Consider the following 24041-nt stretch of genomic DNA (forward strand, 5'->3'; position numbering starts at 1 on the left):
ACAATTACTGATAGTGTGATGAGACCACTCATTTTATTTTTAAGGTGGCACAAGTTATCTGCAGCGCCATAAAAACAGCAGCAGAACAGTAAAGGGTACACAAAACATTACATTACAGTAACCAAAACATAAACAGAGCACAGACAACAATTCGGACAACAATTCTCAGTACACATTACAGCTGGGAAGCAAGGTGAGTGAGGGAGTAAATCAGCAAGGGGTGGAACCTGTCTCAAATAGTGATGGCACAACTAGCAGGAGTAGAGCCGCTGGAAAAGATGAATGGCTATGAGCGAGATGAATTCCAGGTTAATTGGCCACTGAAGACCATCATTGAAGTGCTAGATCATCATGGTGAAGACCATCATTGAAGTGCTAGAGAAGAGGGCTATGAGAATAAGAGGGAGGAGGACCTGCTCCTAGGGTTGAGTGACCTGGTGACAAGATTATTTGGTGGAACTGTACGCTTTGATTGCAGCCATGGTCGGTTTTCAGTGCACTTTTTTAGCTATGCAAGGTCGGAGAGAGCCTGATGGTGCTCGTTCCAGTGAAGTGGAGAGCCGCATGGGCAAAATCTTGGATTCAAGCATTGAGAAGCAGTACCCAGTGTAAGGGAGAGGTGACGGCTATTGGCCGTCCAGTGAGGGAGGATGTAAGGAGATGAGGTTGGGGATGTAGGGAGCAGTGGAGTTAGAGAGGGACTTGTATATGATGGTGAGGTGTTTGATTCTTTTGGGGAATGGGAGCCAGTGCAATTTTTGACGGAGGGGATTAACAAAATACCTAGTAGGTGTCTGCACTTTAATATATTCATAAAACCATATACCAGGTTAAGAATTCCAACATCCTTAGAACAGGTTTATGCTTTGTTTTATATCAGTCGACAGAATACTCAATTTCCAGTACACTGGATTATGCATGTTGCAATATATACAGTGCATCCGGAAAGTATTCACAGCGCTTCACTTTTTCCACATTTTGTTATGTTACAGCCTTATTCCAAAATGGAATAAATTAATTTTACCCCTCAAAATTCTACACACAATACCCCTAATGGCAACGTGAAAAAGTTTGAGATTTATGCAAATTCATTACAAATAAAACTAAGGAATCACATGTACATAAGTATTCACAGCCTTTGCCATGAAGCTCAAAAACTTAGCTCATGTGCATCCTGTTTCCACTGATCATCCTTGAGATGTTCCTACAGTTTAACTGGAGTCCACCTGTGGTAAATTCAGTTGATTGGACATAATTTGGAAAGGCACACACCTGTCTATATAAAGGTCCCACACTTGACAGTGCATGTCTCAGTACAAACCAAGCATGAAGTCAAAGGAATTGTCTGTAGACCTCAGAGACAGGATTGTCTCAAGGCACAAATCTGGGGAAGGGTACAGAAAAATATCTGCTGTTTTGAAGGTCCCAATGAGCACAGTGGCCTCCATCATTTGTAAATGGAAAAAGTTCGGAACCACCAGGACTCTTCCTAGAGCTGGCCGCTGTCTACATTGAGGGCCCTAGTCAGGTAGGTGACCAAGAAACCAATGATCACTCTGTCAGAGCTATGGCATTCCTCTGTGGAGAGAGGAGAACCTTCCAGAAGGACAACCATCTCTGCAGCAATCCACCAATTAGGCCTGTATGGTCGAGTGGCCAGACGGAAGCCACTCCTTAGTAAAAAGTACATGGCAGCCCGCATGGAGTTTGCCAAAATGCACCTGAAGGAAACTCAGACCATGAGAAACAAAATTTACTGGTCTGATGAGACAAAGATTGAACTCTTTGGCGTGAATGCCAGGCATCATGTTTGGAGGAAACCAGGCACCACCCATCACCAGGCCAATACCATCCCTACAGTGAAGCATGGTGGTAGCAGCATCATGTTGTGGGGAAATTTTTCAGTGGCAAGAACTGGGAGACTAGTCAGGATAGAGGGAAAGATGACTGCAGCAATGTACAGAGACAACTTGGATGAAAACCTGCTGCAGAGCGCTCTTGACGTCAGAATGGGGTGACGGTTCATCTTTTAGCAGGACAATGACCCTAAGCACACAGCCAAGATATCAAAGGAATGGCTTCAGGACAACTCTGTGAAAGTCCTTGAGTGGCCAAGCCAGAGCCCAGACTTGAATCCGATTGAACATCTCTGGAGAGATCTGAAAACGGCTGTGCACCGATGCTTCCCATCCAACCTGATGGAGCTTGAGAGGTGCTGCAAAAAGGAATGGGCGAAACTACCAAAAGATAGGTGTGCCAAGCTTGTTGTATCATATTGAAAAAGATAGGTGTGCCAAGCTTGTGGCATCATATTCAAAAAGACTTGAGGTTGTAACTGCTGCCAAAGGTGCTTCAACAAAGTATTGAGCAAAGGCTGTGAATACTTACGCACATGTGATTTCTTAGTTTTTTATTTTTAATAAATTTGCAAAAATCTCCCCAAATTTTTTTTCACGTTGTCATTATGGGGTATTGGCCCTCATTCCGAGTTGTTCGCTCGCAAGGCGATTTTAGCAGTATTGCACACGCTAAGCCGCCGCCTACTGGGAGTGAATCTTAGCTTCTTAAAATTGCGAACGAAAGATTCGCAATATTGCGATTACACATCTCGTAGCAGTTTCAGAGTAGCTTCAGACTTACTCGGCATCTGCGATCAGTTCAGTGCTTATCGTTCCTGGTTTGACGTCACAAACACACCCAGCGTTCGCCCAGACACTCCTCCGTTTCTCCAGCCACTCCCGCGTTTTTTCCGGAAACGGTAGCGTTTTTTCCCACACGCCCATAAAACGGCCTGTTTCCGCCCAGTAACACCCATTTCCTGTCAATCACACTACGATCGCCTGAGCGAAGAAAAAGCGGTGAGTAAAAATCCAAACTTCATAGCAAATTTACTTGGCGCAGTCGCAGTGCGGACATTGCGCATGCGCACTAAGCGGAAAAACGCTGCGATGCGAATAAATTTTCCGAGCGAACGACTCGGAATGACCTCCATTGTGTGTAGAATTTTGAGGGAAAAAATGAATTTATTCCATTTTAGAATAAGGCTGCAACATAACAAAATGTGGAAAACATGAAGCGCTGTGAATACTTTCCGGATGCACTGTATACCATAGCTTCAAGTTCGGCAAAAGTAAAAAATGGTAATAAGCCAATACATATTGGGGGTGGGTGTTTTTTTTTTTTAAATATACATATTTTTTTGTGCCTTCTCTCCCTTGTCAACGGACGAGTGAAATGTAATCGTTTGTGCCGATGCGTGCGATACAGGCACACATTACTCATCATGTACTGCATGTCAAGCACAAAAGCACTGGGATTTTAGCTGTGTAAAGCAGCTTAACCCATTGAACTACTGGGCACAGATTTCTGCTCACCACTTCAGGAAGGCACCCACAGCACTGCACCCATCGGCACGTATAATTGAACATCACCTGGTCTAGAATGAAACTGCAGCAGCGCAAAACAATTGATTTCCCACCATGGAATCTATGCTATCCTTTTACATACCACAAGAATAAATGACTTCATAAACATATAAAAAGTCAAATATATGTGCCAGGAGCAATCATTCAGTAAAGAGGTCTTTACCGTGACAGGCGTAGAAGAAACAATATTTGACATGAAAAAAAACTAACATAAAAGATATCGGCACAACTGCAGATAAGTACATAGAACAATGTCTCATTACCTAAATCCTCATCTAATTTGGTCTTTGGTGGCTCCCATGCTGGCCTGGCCGATCTAGCTTTCGATTGACGCTTGCCAAGTTCTTCTTCAAACTTGTCATACAAATCTCGCAGCCGGCTTGTCCCGACCACTGTGGAATCACCCTTTGAAAAGATAACAGATTATAAAAGGAGTGCCCCTTAAGCCTTTCTGTTTGGCTGTAGTGCATATATGCAATTTGAAGAACTGCAGAACCAGATACAAGAAACAAATCCTGGCAATAAATGTTTAGAACGCTGATGTGTAATTAGTCTATTCTTTATTCCGATTACAGATTTTCAGCTTCTGATTGCACCTGTGACATGCTGTCAAACAGAGCTATACTCAAAAGTAATCTACAACAAAATTCAGAATAATTGCACTTCTAAACTGTCACATAAGTATTTTTTCAATACTTTTTCTTTCATACCAGATATTAATAGTAACAAAGTTTTGCATGATGAAACCAGAACACTACTGAACACATTATACTGTATTTAAAGGGATATTTAATAGCTGAGTGTACACATCTAATGGCAATTCAGGGCCTTACGCATCACAGTCTCACCTTTAATTGTGGCTGAATAGGTGTAACTGTATTAGCGGCATTCGCACATACAGTGCGCTATTGTGGGCTATTCTGAATTGTGCATACATGCAGATCTAGAAAATTTCAGATGGTACTCTTACACCAAAGATAGTCAGGTGCAAGTGCATGCTAATGAGGTCTATGAAACATATGTATGTTGGGATGTAATCATGTGACCAGCGGTGGCGAGCCCGCAAGGGGCTTTGTTGCGCTCGCCTTTTCCCCGGCAATCTGGCGGACAGGATCCCGGCGTTGATATGCTGACCGCCGGGATAACCACCCCCGGTCACCTGATCCCGACCCTGTATGTTCTGGGTGTTGCAGTTGCATTGATGCATACAACTCAGCAATGCAAGTGCAATTGAAGCAGATTTGCATGGAACTCTGAATAGGTCTCCTATTTGTACATGACAGGTCAAATGATAATACTTTCAATTACAAAAAAGCTTAGGTTCTCAATGCGAACATATATATTACAGCTTGTCACTATAAAATGGCCGAATCCCTCCTTTCTACAAGTGCACAATAAAATATGGTACTTTGCAAACATGACAAAATCTATGCGCACCTGAAAAATAAAACCCAGATTTAGTATCCTAAAACCTCAACCACAAGCCCACTACTAGTTAACTTTCAAATAATCTTTGGTAGTTGCCAGATGGGTCCTTTACCCACTGAAAGACAAAAATTATCCCTTTTTGCCTCGTTTATCCTTGCAGGACTTGCTGTGGTCATTGGTGTTCCTACTTTAGGTCATTAGGACACTGTTTTTAAGCATGGAAAATAAGAATTTACTCACCGGTAATTATATTTCTCGTAGACCGTAGTGGATGCTGGGGACTCCGTAAGGACCATGGGGAATAGACGGGCTTCGCAGGAGACTGGGCACTCTAAAGAAAGATTCAGTACTATCTGGTGTGCACTGGCTCCTCCCTCTATGCCCCTCCTCCATACCTCAGTTAAGGAAACTGTGCCCGGAAGAGCTGACATTACAAGGAAAGGATTTTGGAATCCAGGGTAAGACTCATACCAGCCACACCAATCACACTGAACAACTTGTGATAAACTTACCCAGTTAACAGTATGAACAACAACTGAGCATCACTCAACCGATGCTACAAAACCATAACCCTTTGTTAAGCAATAACTATATACACGTATTGCAGAAAGTCCGCACTTGGGACGGGCGCCCAGCATCCACTAAGGACTACGAGAAATAGAATTACCGGTGAGTAAATTCTTATTTCTCTGACGTCCTAGTGGATGCTGGGAACTCCGAAAGGACCATGGGGAATAGCGGGCTCCGAAGGAGGCTGGGCACTCTAGAAAGATTTATGACTACCTGGTGTGCACTGGCTCCTCCCACTATGACCCTCCTCCAAGCCTTAGTTAGATCTTGTGCCCGGCCGAGGTTGGATGCACACTAGGGGCTCTCCTGAGCCCTTAGAAAGAAAGTATAGATTTAGGTTTTTTATTTTCAGTGAGACCTGCTGGCAACAGGCTCACTGCAGCGAGGGACTAAGGGGAGAAGAAGCGAACTCGCCTGCTTGCAGCCGGATTGGGCTTCTTAGGCTACTGGACACCATTAGCTCCAGAGGGATCGACCGCAGGCCCAGTCCTTGGTGTTCGATCCCGGAGCCGCGCCGCCGTCCCCCTTACAGAGCCAGAAGCAAGAAGAGGTCCGGAAAATCGGCGGCAGAAGACATCAGTCTTCACCAAGGTAGCGCACAGCACTGCAGCTGTGCGCCATTGCTCCTCATACACACTTCACACTCCGGTCACTGAGGGTGCAGGGCGCTTGGGGGGGGCGCCCTGAGCAGCAATAAAAACACCTTGGCTGGCAAAAATACCACAATATATAGCCCCAGAGGCTATATATGTGGTAAATACCCCTGCCAGAATCCAGAAAAAAGCGGGAGAATAGGCCGCAAAAAAGGGGCGGAGCTATCTCCCTCAGACACACTGGCGCCATTTTCTCTTCACAGTGCAGCTGGAAGAAAGCTCCCCAGGCTCTCCCCTGTAGTTTTCAGACTCAAAGGGTTAAAAAGAGAGGGGGGGCACTAAATTTAGGTGCAATATTGTATATACAAGCAGCTATGGGGGAAAATTCACTCAGTTATAGTGTTAATCCCCACATTATATAGCGCTCTGGTGTGTGCTGGCATACTCTCTCTCTGTCTCCCCAAAGGGCTTTGTGGGGTCCTGTCCTCAGTCAGAGCATTCCCTGTGTGTGTGCGGTGTGTCGGTACAGCTGTGTCGACATGTTTGAGGAGGAGGCTTATATAGTGACGGAGCAGATGCCGATAAATGTGATGTCGCCCCCTGTGGGGCCGACACCAGAGTGGATGGTTAGGTGAAAGGTATTAACCGACAGTGTCAACTCCTTACATAAAAGGGTGGATGACGTAACAGCTGTGGGACAGCCGGCTTCTTAGCCCGCGCCTGCCCAGGCGTCTCAAAGGCCATCAGGGGCTCAAAAACGCCTGCTCATTCAGATGGCAGACACAGATGTCGACACGGAGTCTGACTCCAGTGGTCGACAAGGTTGAGACATATACACAATCCACTAGGAACATCCGTGACTTGATCCCGGCAATAAAAAATGTGTTACACATTTCTGACATTAACCTCTAAAAATGGGTTTTTATGTTTGGGGAGAAAAAGCAGGCAGTGTTTTGTTCCCCCATCAGATGAATGAATGAATGAATGAATGAAGTGTGTGAAAAGCGTGGGTTCCCCCTGATAAGAAACTGGTAATTTCTAAAAAGTTACTGATGGCGTACCTTTTCCCGCCAGAGGATAAGTTACGCTGGGAGATATAAGGCGCTCACACGGTTGTCAAAATAGGTGGCACTGCCGTTTTAGGAACGGCCACTTTGAAGGTACCTGTTGATAAAAAGCAGGAGGCTATCCTGAAGTCTGTATTTACACACTCAGGTACTAGACTGAAACCTGCAGAGCGTGCTGCTGCAGCGTGGTCGGTGACCCTGTCAAACATACTAGTTTGCTAACATGAGAACATATTAAAGACGTCGTCTTATATATGAGGGATGCACAGAGGGATATTTTGCCGGCTGGCATCCAAAATGAATGTAATGTCCATTCTGTCAGGAGGGTATTAGAGACCTGTCACTGGACAGGTGATGCTGACTTTAAAAGGCGCATAGAGATTCTGCCTTATAAGGGTGAGGAATTATTTGGGGATGGTCTCTGGGACCTCGTATCCGCAGCAACAGCTGGGAAGAAATATTTCTACCTCAGTTTTCCTCACAGACTAAGAAAGCACTGTATTATCAGGTACAGTCCTTTCGGCTTCAGAAAAGCAAGCGGGTCAAAGGCGCTTCCTTTCTGTACAGAGACAAGGGAAAAGGGAAAAAGCTGCACCAGTCAGCCTGTTCCCAGAATCATAATTCTTCTCTCGCTTCCTCTGAGTCCACAGCATGACGCGGGGGCTCCACAGGTGTAGCCAGGTACGGTGGGGGGCCGTCTCAAAAATGTCAGCGATCAGTGGGCTCGCTCACAGATGGATCCCTGTTTCATTCAAGTAGTATTTCAGGGGTACAAGCTGGAATTCGAGATGTCTTCCCCCCTGCCGTTTCCTCAAATATGCCTTGCCGACAACTCCCTCAGGCAGGGAGGCTGTGCTAGAGGCAATTAATAGGCTGTATTCCCAGCAGGTAATACTTAAGGTGCCCCTACTTCAACAAGGACGGGGTTACTATTCCACACGGTTTGGGGTACCGAAACCGCATGGTTCGGTGTGACCCTTTGTTATATTTAAAATCCTTGAACACATACATAAAAAAATTCAAGTTCAAGATGGAATCGCTCAGGGCGGTTATTGCAAGCCTGGACGAGGGGGATTACATGGTATCCCGGGACATCATGGATGCTTACCTGCATGTCCCCATTTACTATCCTCGCCAGGAGTACCTCAGATTTGTGGTACAGGATTACCATTACCAAGTCCAGACTCTGCCGTTTGGACTGTACATGGCACCGAGGGTGTTACCAAGGTAATGGCCGGAATGATGATACTCCTTCGAAAAAGGGGAGTTTTTAATGATCCCGTACTTGGACAATCTCCTTATAAGGGCGAGGTCCAAGGAGCAGTTGCTAGTCGGGGTAGCACTATTTTGGAAAGTGCTACAACAGCACGGTTGGATTCTAAACAGTCCAAAGACACAGCTGTTTCCTACGACACGTCTACTGTTCCTGGGGATGGTTCTGGACACAGACCAGAAATAAGTGTTTCTCCCGGAGGAGAAAGCCAAGGAGCTGTCATCTCTAGTCAGAGACCTCCTGAAGCCAAAACAGTTATCGGTGCATCATTGCACGCGAGTCCTGGGAAAAATGATAGCTTCCTACGAAGCAATCCCATTCGGCAGGTTCCATGCAAGAACTTTTCAGGGGGACCTGTTAGACAAGTGGTCCAGATCACATCTTCAGATGCATCGGCTGATGACCCTGTCTCCAAGGACCAGGGTATCTCTACTGTAGTGGCTGCAGAGTGCCCATCTTCAAGAGGGCCGCAGGTTCGACATACAGGACTAGGTCCTAGTGACCATGGATGCCAGCCTTTGAGGCTGGGGGGCAGTCACACAGGGAAGAAGCTTCCAGGGACTTTGGTCAAGTCAGGTGACTTCCCTACATAAATATTCTGGAACTGAGGGCCATTTACAATGCCCTGAGTCAGGCAAGGCCTCTGCTTCAAAACCGGCCGGTCCTGATCCAATCAGACAACATCACGGCAGTCGCCCATGTAAACCAACAGGGCGGCACAAGAAGCAGGATGGCGATGGCAGAAGCCACAAGGATTCTCCGATGGGCGGAAAATCATGTGTTAGCACTGTCAGCAGTGTTCATTCCCGGAGTGGACAACTGGGAAGCAGATCTTCTCAGCAGACACGACTTCCACCCGAGAGAGTGGGGACTTCATCCAGAAGTCTTCCAAAGGATTGTACACCTTTGGTAAAGGCCACAGGTGGACATGAAGGTGTCCCGCCTCAACAAAAAGCTATAAAAGATATTGCGCCAGGTCAAGGGACCTTCAGGCGATAGCTGTGGACGCTCTGGTAACACCGTGGGTGTACCAGTCGGTTTATGTGTTCCCCCCTCTGCCTCTCATACCAAAGGTACTGAGAATAATAAGAAGGCGAGGAGTAAGAACGATACTCGTGGTTCCGGATTGGCCAAGAAGAGCCTGGTACCCAGAACTTCAAGAAATTATATCAGAGGACCCATGGCCTCTGCCGCTCAGACAGGATCTGCTGCAGCAGGGGCTCTGTCTGTTCCAAGACTTACCGCGGCTACGTTTTGATGGCATGGCGGTTGAACGCCGGATCCTAAAGGAAAAGGGCATTCCGGAGGAAGTCATTCCTACGCTGATTCAAGCCAGGAAAGATGTAACTGCAAAACATTATCACCGCATATGGCGGAAATATGTTGCTTGGTGTGAGGCCACAAAAGGCCCCAACAGAGGAATTTCAACTAGGTCGATTTCTGCATTTCCTACAAGCAGGAGTGTCTATGGGCCTAAAATTAGGCTCCATTAAGATACAGATCTCGGCTCTGTCGATTTTCTTCCAGAAAGAATTAGCTTCAGTACCTGAAGTTCAGACATTGTAAAAGGAGTGCTGCATATTCAGCCCCCGGTTGTGCCTCCAGTGGCACCTTGGGATCTCAACGTGGTGTTGAGTTTCTTAAAATCACATTGGTTTGAACCACTAAAAACTGTGGATCTAAAATATCTCACGCGGAAAGTGGTCATGTTATTGGCCTTGGCTTCGGCCAGGCGTGTATCAGAATTGGCGGCTTTGTCATATAAAAGTCCTTATCTGATTTTTCATATGGATAGGGCAGAATTGAGGACTCGTCCCCAGTTTCTCCCTAAGGTGGTATCAGTTTCTCACTTGAACCAACCTATTGTGGTGCCTGCGGCTACTAGGGACTTGGAGGATTCCAAGTTACTGGACGTAGTCAGGGCCTTGAAAAATTATGTTTCCAGGACGGCTAGAGTCAAGAAAATTGACTCGCTATTTATCCTGTATGCACCCAACAGACTGGGTGCTCCTGCTTCTAAGCAGACTATCGCTCGCTGGATCTGTGACACGATTCAGCAGGCGCATTCTGCGGCTGGACTGCCGCATCCTAAATCAGTGAAAGCCCATTCCACAGGGAAGGTGGGCTCATCTTGGGCGGCTGCCCGAGGGGTCTCGGCTTTACAACTTTGCCGAGCTGTTACTTGGTCAGGGGCAAACACTTTTGAAAAATTCTACAAATTTGATACCCTGGCTGAGGAGGACCTTGAGTTCTCTCATTCGGTGCTGCAGAGTCATCCGCACTCTCCCGCCCGTTTGGGAGCTTTGGTATAATCCCCATGGTCCTTTCGGAGTTCCCAGCATCCACTAGGACGTCAGAGAAAATAAGATTTTACTCACCGGTAAATCTATTTCTCGTAGTCCGTAGTGGATGCTGGGCGCCCATCCCAAGTGCGGATTGTCTGCAATACTTGTAAATAGTTATTGCTAACTAAAGGGTTATTGTTGAGCCATCTGTTGAGAGGCTCAGTTGTTTTCATACTGTCAAACTGGATATAGTATCACGAGTTGTACGGTGTGATTGGTGTAGCTGGTATGAGTCTTACCCGGGATTCAAAATCCTTCCTTATTATGTCAGCTCGTCCGGGCACAGTGTCCTGAGGCTTGGAGGAGGGTCATAGTGGGAGGAGCCAGTGCACACCAGGTAGTCATAAATCTTTCTAGAGTGCCCAGCCTCCTTCGGAGCCCGCTATTCCCCATGGTCCTTTCGGAGTTCCCAGCATCCACTACGGACTACGAGAAATAGATTTACCGGTGAGTAAAATCTTATTTTTCTCTAACGTCCTAGTGGATGCTGGGGACTCCGTAAGGACCATGGGGATTATACCAAAGCTCCCAAACGGGCGGGAGAGTGTGGATGACTCTGCAGCACCGAATGGGCAAACACAAGGTCCTCCTCAGCCAGGGTATCAAACCTGTAGAATTTTGCAAAAGTGTTTGAACCCGACCAAGTAGCAGCTCGGCAAAGCTGTAATGCCGAGACCCCTCGGGCAGCCGCCCAAGAAGAGCCCACTTTCCTTGTGGAATGGGCTTTCACTGATTTCGGCTGCGGCAATCCCGCCACAGAATGAGCCTGCTGAATCGTGTTACAGATCCAGCGAGCAATAGTTTGCTTTGAAGCAGGAGCACCCAGCTTGTTGGATGCATACAGGATAAACAGCGAGTCAGTCTTCCTGACTCCAGCCGTTCTGGTTACATAAATCTTCAAAGCCCGGACTACGTCCAGCAACTTGGAGTCCTCCAAGTCACGAGTAGCCGCAGGCACCACAATAGGTTGGTTCAAATGAAAAGATGACACCACCTTTGGCAGAAACTGCGGACGAGTCCGCAATTCTGCCCTGTCCATATGGAAAACCAGATAGGGGCTTTTACATGACAAAGCCGCCAATTCTGACACACGCCTAGCTGAAGCTAAAGCCAACAGCATGACCACTTTCCACGTAAGATACTTTAGTTCCACGGTCTTAAGTGGCTCAAACCAGTGGGATTTCAGGAAATCCAACACCACGTTAAGATCCCAAGGTGCCACTGGTGGCACAAAAGGGGGCTGAATATGCAGCACTCCCTTAACAAACGTCTGAACCTCAGGCAGTGAAGCCAGTTCTTTTTGAAAGAAGATGGATAGGGCCGAAATCTGGACCTTTATGGACCCTAATTTTAGGCCCATAGTCACACCTGACTGTAGGAAGTGCAGGAATCGACCCAGCTGGAATTCCTCTGTAGGGGCCTTCCTGGCCTCACACCAAGCAACATATTTTCGCCATATACGGTGATAATGCTTTGCGGTCACGTCCTTCCTAGCCTTTATCAGCGTAGGAATAACTTCATCCGGAATGCCCTTTTCTGCTAGGATTCGGCGTTCAACCGCCATGCCGTCAAACGCAGCCGCGGTAAGTCTTGGAACAGACAGGGCCCCTGTTGCAACAGGTCCTGTCTGAGAGGCAGAGGCCATGGTTCCTCTGTGAGCATTTCTTGCAGTTCCGGGTACCAAGTCCTTCTTGGCCAGTCCGGAACAATGAGTATTGTTTTCACTCTTCTTTTCCTTACGATTCTCAGTACCTTGGGTATGAGAGGAAGAGGAGGAAACGCATAGACCGACTGGAACACCCACGGTGTTACCAGTGCGTCCACAGCTATCGCCTGAGGGTCCCTTGACCTGGCGCAATACCTTCTTAGCTTTTTGTTGAGGCGGGACGCCATCATGTCTACCTGTGGCAGTTCCCACCGACTTGCAATCTGCGTGAAGACTTCTTGATGAAGTCCCCACTCTCCCGGGTGGAGGTCGTGCCTGCTGAGGAAGTCTGCTTCCCAGTTGTCCACCCCCGGAATGAACACTGCTGACAGTGCATGCACGTGATTCTCCGCCCAACGAAGAATCCTGGTGGCTTCCGCCATCGCCACTCTGCTTCTTGTGCCGCCCTGGCGGTTTACATGAGCCACTGCGGTGATGTTGTCTGACTGAATCAGCACCGGTTGGTTGCGAAGCAGAGGCTCCGCTTGACTCAGGGCGAGAGTCACGAGCTCCTGAGCCTTCTCCGCCGGGAGAAACACCTTCTTCTGGTCTGTGTCCAGAATCATGCCCAGAAAGGGCAGACGCGTCGTAGGAATCAGCTGCGATTTTGGGATATTCAGAATCCAGCCGTGCTGTTGCAACACTTCCTGAGAGTGTGCTACGCTGATCAGCAACTGCTCTCTGGACCTCGCCTTTATGAGGAGATCGTCCAAGTATGGGATAATTGTGACTCCTTGCTTTCTCAGGAGCACCATCATTTCCGCCATTACCTTGGTAAATATTCTCGGTGCAGTGGAGAGCCCAAACGGCAACGTCTGGAATTGGTAATGACAATCCTGTACCACAAATCTGAGGTACTCCTGATGACGTGAATAAATGGGGACATGCAAGTAAGCATCCTTGATGTCCAGAGACACCATAAAATCCCCCTCTTCCAGGCTTGCAATGACCGCTCTGAGCGATTCCATTTTGAACTTGAATTTCTTCAGATAAATGTTCAGGGATTTTAAATTCAAGATGGGTCTGACCGAACCGTTCCCTGTTGAAGGAGAGGAACCTTTACAACCACCTGCTGGAGGTATAACTTGTGAATTGCTGCCAGCACTACCTCCCTTTCCATGGGGGAAGCTGGCAAGGCCGATTTTAGGTAACGGTGAGGGGGCGTCACCTCGAATTCCAGTTTGTATCCCTCAGACACAACTTGTATAGCCCAAGGATCCACCTGTGAGCGAACCCACTGGTGGCTGAAATGTCGGAGACGCGCCCCCACGGCTCCTGGCTCCGCCTGTGGAGCCCCAGCGTCATGCGATGGATTTAGTGGAAGCTGGGGAGGACTTTTGTTCCTGGGAACTAGCTGCGTGGTGCAGCCTCTTTCCTCTACCCCTGCCTCTGGCAAGAAAGGATGCACCTCTGACTTTCTTGCTCTTTTGCGAACGAAAGGACTGCATTTGGTAATATGGTGCTTTCTTAGGCTGTGGCGGGACATAAGGCAAGAAATTTGACTTCCCAGCCGTAGCTGTGGAAACTAGGTCTGAGAGACCGTCCCCAAACAATTCCTCACCCTTATAAGGTAAAACCTCCATGTGTTTTTTAGAGTCGGTATCCCCTGTCCATTGCCGAGTCCATAAGACCCTTCTGGCAGAAATGGACATTGCGTTTACTCTAGAGCCCAGCAGGCAAATGTCCCTTTGGGCAACTCGCATATATAGGACCGCGTCCTTGATATGTGCCAGGGTCATTAGAACATAGTCCCTGTCCAGGGTATCTAACTCCTCAGACAGAGTATCCGTCCATGCTGCTACCGCACTACTCATCCAGGCCGAAGCAATTGCTGGCCTCAGCAGCGTAACAGAATGTGTGTAAACAGACTTCAGGATAGCTTCCTGCTTCCTATCCGCAGGATCCTTTAGGGCGGCCGTATCCTGAGACGGCAGGGTCACCTTCTTAGATAAGCGTGTCAACGCCTTGTCTACCCTGGGGGAGGATTCCCAGCGTAACCTGTCCGTTGGCGGGAAAGGATACGCCATCAGCAATCTCTTGGAAATTACTACCTTCCTATCAGGGGAATCCCATGCTTTTTCACATAATTCACTCAATTCATGTGACGGGGGAAAAGCCACTTCTTGCTTTTTCTCCCCATACATATAAATCCTCTTGTCAGGGACAGGATTTTCCTCAGAAATGTGTAACACATCCTTCATTGCCACAATCATGTAGCGGATGGCTTTAGTCATTTTAGGCTGCAACTTTGCATCATCGTCATCGACACTGGAATCAGATTCCGTGTCGACGTCTGTGTCAACTAACTGGGATATTGGGCGCTTTTGAGACCCTGACGGCCTCTGCGCTGTGGGAGCGGGCATGGGTTGAGACGCCGACTGTCCCAAGGCTACAGCTTTATCCAATCTGTTATGTAAGGAGCTTACATTATCATTTAACACCTTCCACATATCCATCCAATCAGGTGTCGGCCCCGTCGGGGGCGACACCACATCTATTTGCACTTGTTCTGCCTCCACGTATCCTTCATCAAACATGTCGACACAGGCGTACCGACACACCGCACACATACAGGGAACGCTCTGACTGAGGACAGGACCCCACAAAGGCTTTTGGGGAGACAGAGAGAGAGTATGCCAGCACACACCCCAGCGCTATATAACCCAGGGATTACACTGTACCTTAGTGTTTACCCAGTAGCTGCTGTTTTTATATATATCTATGCGCCTAAATTTATGTGCCCCCCCTCTCTTTTTTACCTCTATTGCACCTGTATACTGCAGGGGAGAGCTTGGGGAGCGTCCTTCCAGCGGAGCTGTGAAGAGAACATGGCGCTGGTGTGCTGAGGAAGAAGGCCCCGCCCCCTCAGCGGCAGGCTTCTGTCCCGCTTCTCATGTGTAAAAATGGCAGGGGCTCGCACATATATACAGTGCCTGACTGTATATATGTATACTTTTGCCATCAGGTATATTAATTGCTGCCCAGGGCGCCCCCCCTGCGCCCTGCACCCTACAGTGACCGAAGTGTGTGGGTGTGCTGCGAGAGCAATGGCGCACAGCTGCAGTACTGTGCGCTACCTTAAGTGAAGACAGGAGTCTTCTGCCGCCGATTTCGATGTCTTCTTGCTTCTGCTGCTTCTGTACTTCTGGCTCTGCGAGGGGGACGGCAGTGCGGCTCCGGGAACGGACGATCAAGGTTAGGTACCTGTGTTCGATCCCTCTGGAGCTAATGGTGTCCAGTAGCCTAAGAAGCGCAACTTAGCTGCAGTGAGTAGGTTTGCTTCTCTCCCCTCAGTCCCACGTAGCAGAGAGTCTGTTGCCAGCAGAAGCTCTCTGAAAATAAAAAACCTGACAAAATACTTTCTTTTCTAGCAAGCTCAGGAGAGCCCACTAGGAGCACCCAGCTCTGGCCGGGCACAGATTCTAACTGAGGTCTGGAGGAGGGGCATAGAGGGAGGAGCCAGTGCACACCAGATAGTACTGAATCTTTCTTTAGAGTGCCCAGTCTCCTGTGGAGCCCGTCTATTCCCCATGGTCCTTACGGAGTCCCCAGCATCCACTAGGACGTTAGAGAAATCTAGTTTAAATTTACTGTGTACAACAGATAAGATTCATTCAATGTTTAACAGTTTGGTCTTAGAAATAAATCTAGGTCACATCTCTTATGTTACTAAACATAACTTACACATCGTTTCACAATTATATCTCCAAGCCTAGTCTAAATTAACTCTAGCTTTCCATTTATATGAGAATGACCCTGACTCCTTAGAATAGGACGTCATTGTTTAACAGTCCTACCAACTATATTCTTTGGCACTGAATTCAAATGTTTGAAGTCAGTTGGGTGTCTGTTTTTCCCTGTCTATTAGATAGGAAAAAACAGACTCCCAACTGACTTTTCAAACATTTGAATCTCCCCCTTTATGTTCAATGTTTCGTCTTTCGTGTTCTTTTGTTTTAACAAATGCTAGGGATTTGCTCTTTACTTAACGTTATCATTATGTGTAATTTACTCAGGTCTGTTTAAATTCTTGAAAATTTTTTTGCTTTATGTAATTATTCCATTAAATAATTATAGGAATATAACACACCGCTGATGTGTCAAGCAGTAAAAAGGCTGGCAAAGGGCACCAGTGGAGAAGTTGCCCATAGAAACTGATCAGCTTCAAAGTAACATTTATTAAGTACTGTACATTATATAAAATAGGTAGAAGCTGACTGGTTTCTACGGCCAATTCTCTGCTCTTCTTACTTCTTGATACATCAACCAGACGGTGATACACATCCATGCCTAAAGATAAATTGTTCTATAAACCGTGAGTTCTGATCATCATCAGTTTGGATGATGACAAGTCACCTCATATTTGGGTCTCTTGTAAACAGGCCTAATGCCTTGTTCTTTTTTTATACAATCATGGAACTTCTCACTGACTTCTTATAGGCACATAATTCACAGAAGTGCATTATCCTAGATAGAACGAGACCATTTAGCGCATTTTAAAGTGGATAAAACTAACAAGAGTCCTGCTTTTTGCAAAGCAGTATGAAGAGTTCTGTGATTTTTACAGTTAAAAAGAAGATTAAAAATGATAAAATAACTTGGTTCAGCCACTGATGTCCCCAGTTGTAAATAGCCACAATAAAGTAAAGTAGTGGCTTACATTTTGCAAACAACCCCATATTATTTATTGTGATACACAGTTGTTAGTATGTACAAAAAAAATCCACCTGAGTTGAGCTCTTGAAAACAGTGTTTTGCTTATCTGTCTTCAGAAATGTCGCCCACAAAAAGTATTTTGCCCATGCACATTTTAAAGCCATAACTAGGATTTTTCTGATTTCTCTGTGGTGTTTTTTTCAAAACATCGTTGGGAGCAATTTATCTCAGCCCTCCTAGCGTAATGAGGTCTCAGATTAGTCACCTGCTGCTACTGCTGGGGTATTACACCACGGTTCACTGATCTCTCTATGAGGAGTCTTTGCTGCTGTGCATAAGGGAGTGTATTGATATGCTGTTACACTTGCTCAAATAACTCCAGCACACATACAGAGGTTTGGGATAAGAGAGGAGAGTACATGCCTGGGAATACATTTATTTTAGAACTTGATTAAAAATAGAGTGCATAAACATAAAGACCTGACACACCAACTATTTCTCTGTAGCTGGAAGATACTGATACACCCAATGTCATGTTAGAATGCTGAATACAAATGGGAAGCATTCGACAAATTTAGCATGCTTATAATTTTAATAAATGTGTAATCCTCAGAACAGACATGATTTCTTCTAAAATATGTTTTACATCTTAATGACCAGGTGCATTGGTACTTGTGACTAGACCAAATGTGTTAAGCTAGGTACACACTATACAATTATCGGACAGATAATCTGCCAGATCTAGCTGGTTGGAAGGAAAATCTGGTAATGGATGAGAGCAAATTACAATATATCATTTGCTCCCAAACACTGCAAAACTGTCGTTCATACAAGTTAGTTACATTTGTGTTTAACTGTTAAACACAAATTTAACCAACTTTGATGAACGAATGTTTTTGACAGTTTTGCAGTGTTTGGGAGCAAATGATAGATTGTAATTTGCTGTCATCCATTACAAGATTTTCCTTCCAACCAGCTAGATCTGGCAGATTATCTTTCAGATAATTGTATAGTGAGTACCTAACTTTACATTCTTGATGTCGGTTAAATGTAAAATCTTTTTATGCTTTTCTGGAGGTTGGGCAATTGTGTATACCCATATTGAAGTGTATGCTGTATTCCCAACCACTCCACTGAGGGGGATCAGTACTAAATCCCGCTGGACAGGATCCCGGCGGTCGAAATACCAACGCCGGAATCCCGACCACACAATTCCGACAGGGGTGGCGAGCGGAACGCTACGCTCGGCACACTATTATATTCTTCCTCTATGGGTGTCGTGGACACCCACAGAGGTAGAATATGTCGGGATTGTGCCGGTCGGGATTCCGGCGTCGGTATTTCGACCACCGGGATTCCGTCCGGCGGGATCTTGACCGCCTCCCCACTGAGGATAATAAAGTGCAAGAGAAGTGTTAAAATAAGATTTTAAACCTACCGGTAAATCTTTTTCTCCTAGTCCGTAGAGGATGCTGGGGACTCCGTAAGGACCATGGGGATAGACGGGCTCCGCAGGAGACATGGGCACTAAAAAAGAACTTTAGGTATGGGTGTGCACTGGCTCCTCCCTCTATGCCCCTACTCCAGACCTCAGTTAGAGAAACTGTGCCCAGAGGAGACGGACAGTACGATGAAAGGATTTTTGTTAATCTAAGGGCAAGATTCATACCAGCCCACACCATCCACACCGTATAACCTGGGATATATAAACCAGTTAACAGTATGAAACAATACAGCATCAGTCCAAAACTGACCAAAACTGTAACATAAACCTTATGTAAGCAAAAACTATATACAACTCTTGCAGATGTAGTCCGCACTGGGACGGGCGTCCAGCATCCTCTACGGACCAGGAGAAAAAGATTTACCGGTAGGTTTAAAATCTTATTTTCTCTTACGTCCTAGAGGATGTTGGGGACTCCGTAAGGACCATGGGGATTATACCAAAACTCCCAAACGGGCGGGAGAGTGCGGATGACTCTGCAGCACCGATTGAGCACACATGAGGTCCTCCTCAGCCAGGGTATCAAACTTGTAGAACTTTGCAAAGGTGTTTGAACCCGACCAAGTAGCAGCTCGGCACAGCTGTAACGCCGAGACCCCTCGGGCAGCCGCCCAAGAAGAGCCCACCTTCCTAGTGGAATGGGCCTTTATCGATTTTTGTAACGGCAATCCTGCCGTAGAATGAGCCTGCTGAATCGTGTTACAGATCCAGCGAGCAATAGTCTGCTTCGAAGCAGGAGCGCCAACCTTGTCGGCTGCATTCAGGACAAACAGAGCCTCTGTTTTTCTGACCCGAGCCGTTCTGGCCACGTAAATTTTCAAAGCCCTGACCACATCAAGGGACTCGGAATCCTCCTAGTCTCGCGTAGCCACAGGCACCACAATAGGTTGGTTCATATGAAAAGATGAACCACCTTGGGCAAGAATTGAGGACGAGTCTGCAATTCTGCTCTATCCACATGGAAAACCAGATAGGGGCTTTTGTGAGACAAAGCCGCCAACTCCGACACTCGCCTAGCCGATGCCAAGGCTAATAACATGACCACTTTCCAAGTGAGATATTTTAATTCCACCGTTTTAAGTGGTCCAAACCAGTGAGACTTAAGGAACCGCAACACCACGTTAAGGTCCCAGGGTGCCACTGGAGGTACAAAAGGAGGCTGAATATGCAGCACTCCCTTCACAAAAGTCTGTACTTCTGGCAGAGAAGCCAATTCCTTCTGAAAGAAGATGGATAGGGACGAAATCTGAACCTTAATGGAGCCTAATTTTAGGCCCAAATTCACTCCAGTCTGTAGGAAGTGAAGGAAACGGCCCAGATGGAATTATTCCGGAGGAGCATTCCTGGACTCACACCAAGAAACATACTTCCGCCATATACGGTGATAATGTTTAGCTGTCACGTCCTTCCTAGCCTTTATCAGAGTAGGAATGACCTCATCCGGAATGCCCTTTTCTGCTAGGATCCAGCGTTCAACCGCCATGCCGTCAAACGCAGCTGCGGTAAGTCTTGGAACAGACAGGGCCCCTGCTGTAACAGGTCCTGTCTTAAGGGAAGAGGCCACTGATCTTCTGTGAGCATTTCCTGCAGATCCGGATACCAGGCCCTTCGCGGCCAATCTGGAACAATGAGAATGGTCTGTACTCCTCTTCTTCTTATGATTCTCAATACCTTGGGGATGAGAGGAAGAGGAGGAAACACATAGACCGACTGGAACACCCACGGTGTCACCAGGGCGTCCACTGCCACCGCCTGAGGGTCTCTTGACCTGGCGCAATACCTCTGTAGTTTCTTGTTGAGGCGGGACATCATCATGTCTATCTGGGGCAGTCCCCACTGACTAGCAATCTGTGCGAAGACTTCCTGATGAAGTCCCCACTCTCCTGGATGTAGATTGTGTCTGCTGAGGAAGTCTGCTTCCCAGTTGTCCACTCCCGGAATGAATACTGCTGTCAGTGCGCTTACGTGATTTTCCGCCCAGCGAAGAATCCTGGTGGCTTCCGCCATTGCCACTCTGCTCTTTGTTCCGCCTTGGCGGTTTACATGAGCCACTGCGGTGATGTTGTCTGACTGAATCAGAACTGGTAGGTCGCGAAGCAAATATCTCCGCTTGACGAAGGGCGTTGTATATGGCCCACAATTCCAGGACGTTGATGTGGCTTGACCAGAGAACTTGGAAGTTTCTTCCCGGTGTGACTGCTCCCCAACCTCGGAGGCTCGCGTCCGTGGTTACCAGAATCCAGTCCTGAATGCCGAACCTGCGACCCTCTAGAAGGTGAGCACTCTGCAGCCACCACAGGAGAGATACCCTGGCCCTGGGGGACAGGGTGATCATCTGATGAATCTGTAGATGTGACCCGGACCACTTGTCCAGTAGGTCCCATTGGAAAGTCCTCGCATGGAACCTGCCGAAGGGAATGGCCTCGTAAGATGCCACCATCTTTCCCAGGACTCGACTGCAGTGATGCACTGACACCCTTTTTGGCTTCAAGAGGTCCCTGACCAGAGTCATGAGTCCCTGGGCCTTTTCTATCGGAAGATAAACCCTTTTCTGGTCCGTATCCAGAATCATGCCTAAGAAGGTCAAACGAGTCGTAGGGACCAACTGTGACTTCGGGATATTGAGAATCCAGCCGTGTTGTTGTAACACCTTCAGTGAAAGTGATACGCTGATCAACAACTGCTCTCGTGACCTCGCTTTTATTAGGAGATCATCCAAGTACGGGATAATTGTGACACCCTGCTTGCGCAGGAGCACCATCATTTCCGCCATTACCTTGGTGAAAATCCTCGGGGCCGTGGAAAGACCAAACGGCAACGTCTGAAATTGGTAATGACAATCCTGTACCGCAAATCTCAGGTATGCCTGATGAGGTGGATATATGGGAACATGAAGGTATGCATCCTTTATGTCCAGGGAAACCATAAAATCCCCCCCTTCCAGGCTGGCGATGACTGCTCTGAGCGATTCCATCTTGACCTTGAACCTTTTTAAGTATAGGTTTAAGGATTTTAAATTTAAAATGGGTCTGACTGAACCGTCCGGTTTCGGGACTACAAACAGGGTTGAGTAATACCCCATCCCTGGGAACTTTGACCAACACTTGTTGAAGACAACATTTTTTAATTGCATTTAAAACTATCTCCCTCTCTGGAGGAGAAGCTGGTAGGGCCGATTTGAAAAACCGGCGAGGAGGTACCTCTTCGAATTCCAGCTTGTAACCCTGGGAAACAATTTCTATTGCCCAGGGATCCACCTGTGAGTGAACCCAGATGTGGTTGAAAAGTCGAAGACGTGCCCCCACTGGGGCGGACTCCCTCAGCGGAGCCCCAGCGTCATGCGGTGGATTTTGTAGAGGTCGGGGAGGACTTCTGCTTCTGGGAACTAGCTGTGGTTGGCAGCTCTTTCCCCCTGCCCTTACCTCTGGCAAGAAAGGACGATCCCCGTACTCTCTTGTTTCTATGTGACCGAAAATATTGCATCTGATAATGTGGCGCTTTCTTAGGCTGTGAGGAAACAGAAGGCAAAAAAGTTGATTTATCTGCCGTGGCTGTGGAAACTAGGCCCGAGAGACCTTCCCACCGTATCCTGTCCTTAGTCGGGAAAGGATATGCCATAAGAATCCTTTTGTGAATCTGCAGTTTCTTGTCTGGAGATTCCCAAGCCTTTTCAAATAACTCGTTCAGCTCATGAGATGGGGGAAAGGTTACCTCAGGTTTCTTTTCCTTATACATGCGCACCCTCGTGTCAGGGACAGAGGGGTCATCTGTGATATGCAGTACATCCTTTATTGCAATAATCATATATTGAATACTTTTAGCCAATTTTGGCTGTAACTTTGCATCATCGTAGTCGACCCTGGAGTCAGAATCCGTGTCGGTATTAGAGTCTACTATTTGGGATAGTGGGCGCTTTTGAGACCCAGAAGGTCCCTGCGACATAGTGGCAGGCAGGGCTTGACTCCCTGTACACTCCCTGGACTCAGCTTTGTCCAACACATTAGCACTTAAAACATTCCACATATCCAACCAGTCAGGTGTCGGTGTTGCCGACGGAGACACCATACTCATTTGCTCCACCTCCTCCCTAGGAGAGCCTTCTACCTCAGACATGCCGACACACGCGTACCGACACACCACACATTCAGGGAATTCTCTTATCTGAAGACAGTTCCCCAACAAGGCCCTTTGGAGAGACAGAGAGAGAGTATGCCAGCACACACCCAGCGCTAATGACCCAGGGAAAAAAAATAGGATTTTGGTACTTACCAGATAAATCCTTTTCTTTGAATCCATAGGGGGCACTGGAATACTCTTGGGATATGGACGGTTCCACTGGAACTAGGCACTGAATAGTTAAACTTTGACTATATCTCCCCTCCATATCCCAGAGTACCTCAGTGTTTTTTTACTGAGCCGAACTGGAGCTATAGAGGTTGACAATGGAGACATATATATAACAAAAAAAAAAAATGGACAACAATAATGTTGACACAAACAAAAAATGACAACTAACAGTTGACACCAACCCGACAAAATTTCTAAATTGAAACAGTCGGTAAGAGTGTGTTACCATAATATTCCCTGCACTTACCACAACCAGGTAACAATTGCTCTGGGTGGGCGTCCAGTGCCCCCTATGGATTCAAAGAAAAGGATTTATCTGGTAAGTACCAAAATCCTATTTTCTTTTTCATCCACTAGGGGTCACTGGATTACTCTTGGGACGTACCAAAGTTTCCCCCGTGGGCGGGAGAGCTATTTGGCACCTGTAACACTAAACGGCCAAAGCTAGATGCTGATGCCGCAAAAGTATCAAACTTATAAAAGCGCACAAACGTGTGCACTGACGACCATGTAGCCGCCTGGCAAAGCTGTGTCGTAGAAACTCCCCGACCAGCTGCCCATGAAGTTCCCACAGAACGTGTGGAATGAGCTGTTACCGAAGTAGGCGGCTGTAACCTAGCCTGAAGATAAGCCTGACGTATGGTCAGTTTTATCCATCTGGATAAGGTCTGCTTAGAGGCTGGCCAACCCCTCTTGGCAGCATCATAGAGAACAAACAACGTATCCGTCTTATGAACTGTGGACGTTCGAGACACATAAACACGTAAAGCGCGTACCACATCCAGAGTTTCAGAATGTCCTGATAACACAGGAACTACTATTGGTTGGTTGATGTGAAAAGATGACACTACCTTTGGTAAGAAAGCGGGAATCGTCCGAAGTTCCGCTCTGTCATCATGAAACACCAAATATGGTGGCTTGCATGACAAGGCACCCAAATCTGAAACCCGCCTTGCCGAAGCCAAGGCTAGAAGAAAAATTGTTTTCCAAGTGAGAAATTTAATATCCACTTGTTGTAAGGGTTCAAAATGAAATCTAAAACCAGATTCAAGTCCCATGGCGCTGTAGGTGGAATGAATGGAGGCTGTACTCTGAGGACACCCTGCATAAAGGTGTGTACTGATGGCA

General features: G+C 47.0%; 1 protein-coding gene across 2 annotated transcripts in view; it reads right to left on the minus strand.

The window, feature by feature from the left end:
* The window catches only part of DROSHA (drosha ribonuclease III), a 604359-nt gene that overhangs the window by 497940 nt on the left and 82378 nt on the right, over positions 1 to 24041 (minus strand). For both annotated transcript variants that reach the window (XM_063922973.1, XM_063922974.1), the window contains exon 5: positions 3689 to 3830. In XM_063922973.1, coding sequence (XP_063779043.1) covers positions 3689 to 3830 — 142 coding nt within the window. The remainder of the gene's footprint in view (positions 1 to 3688; positions 3831 to 24041) is intronic.

Source organism: Pseudophryne corroboree, chromosome 5 (assembly GCF_028390025.1).
Source record: "Pseudophryne corroboree isolate aPseCor3 chromosome 5, aPseCor3.hap2, whole genome shotgun sequence".
Lineage (NCBI taxonomy): Eukaryota > Metazoa > Chordata > Amphibia > Anura > Myobatrachidae > Pseudophryne > Pseudophryne corroboree.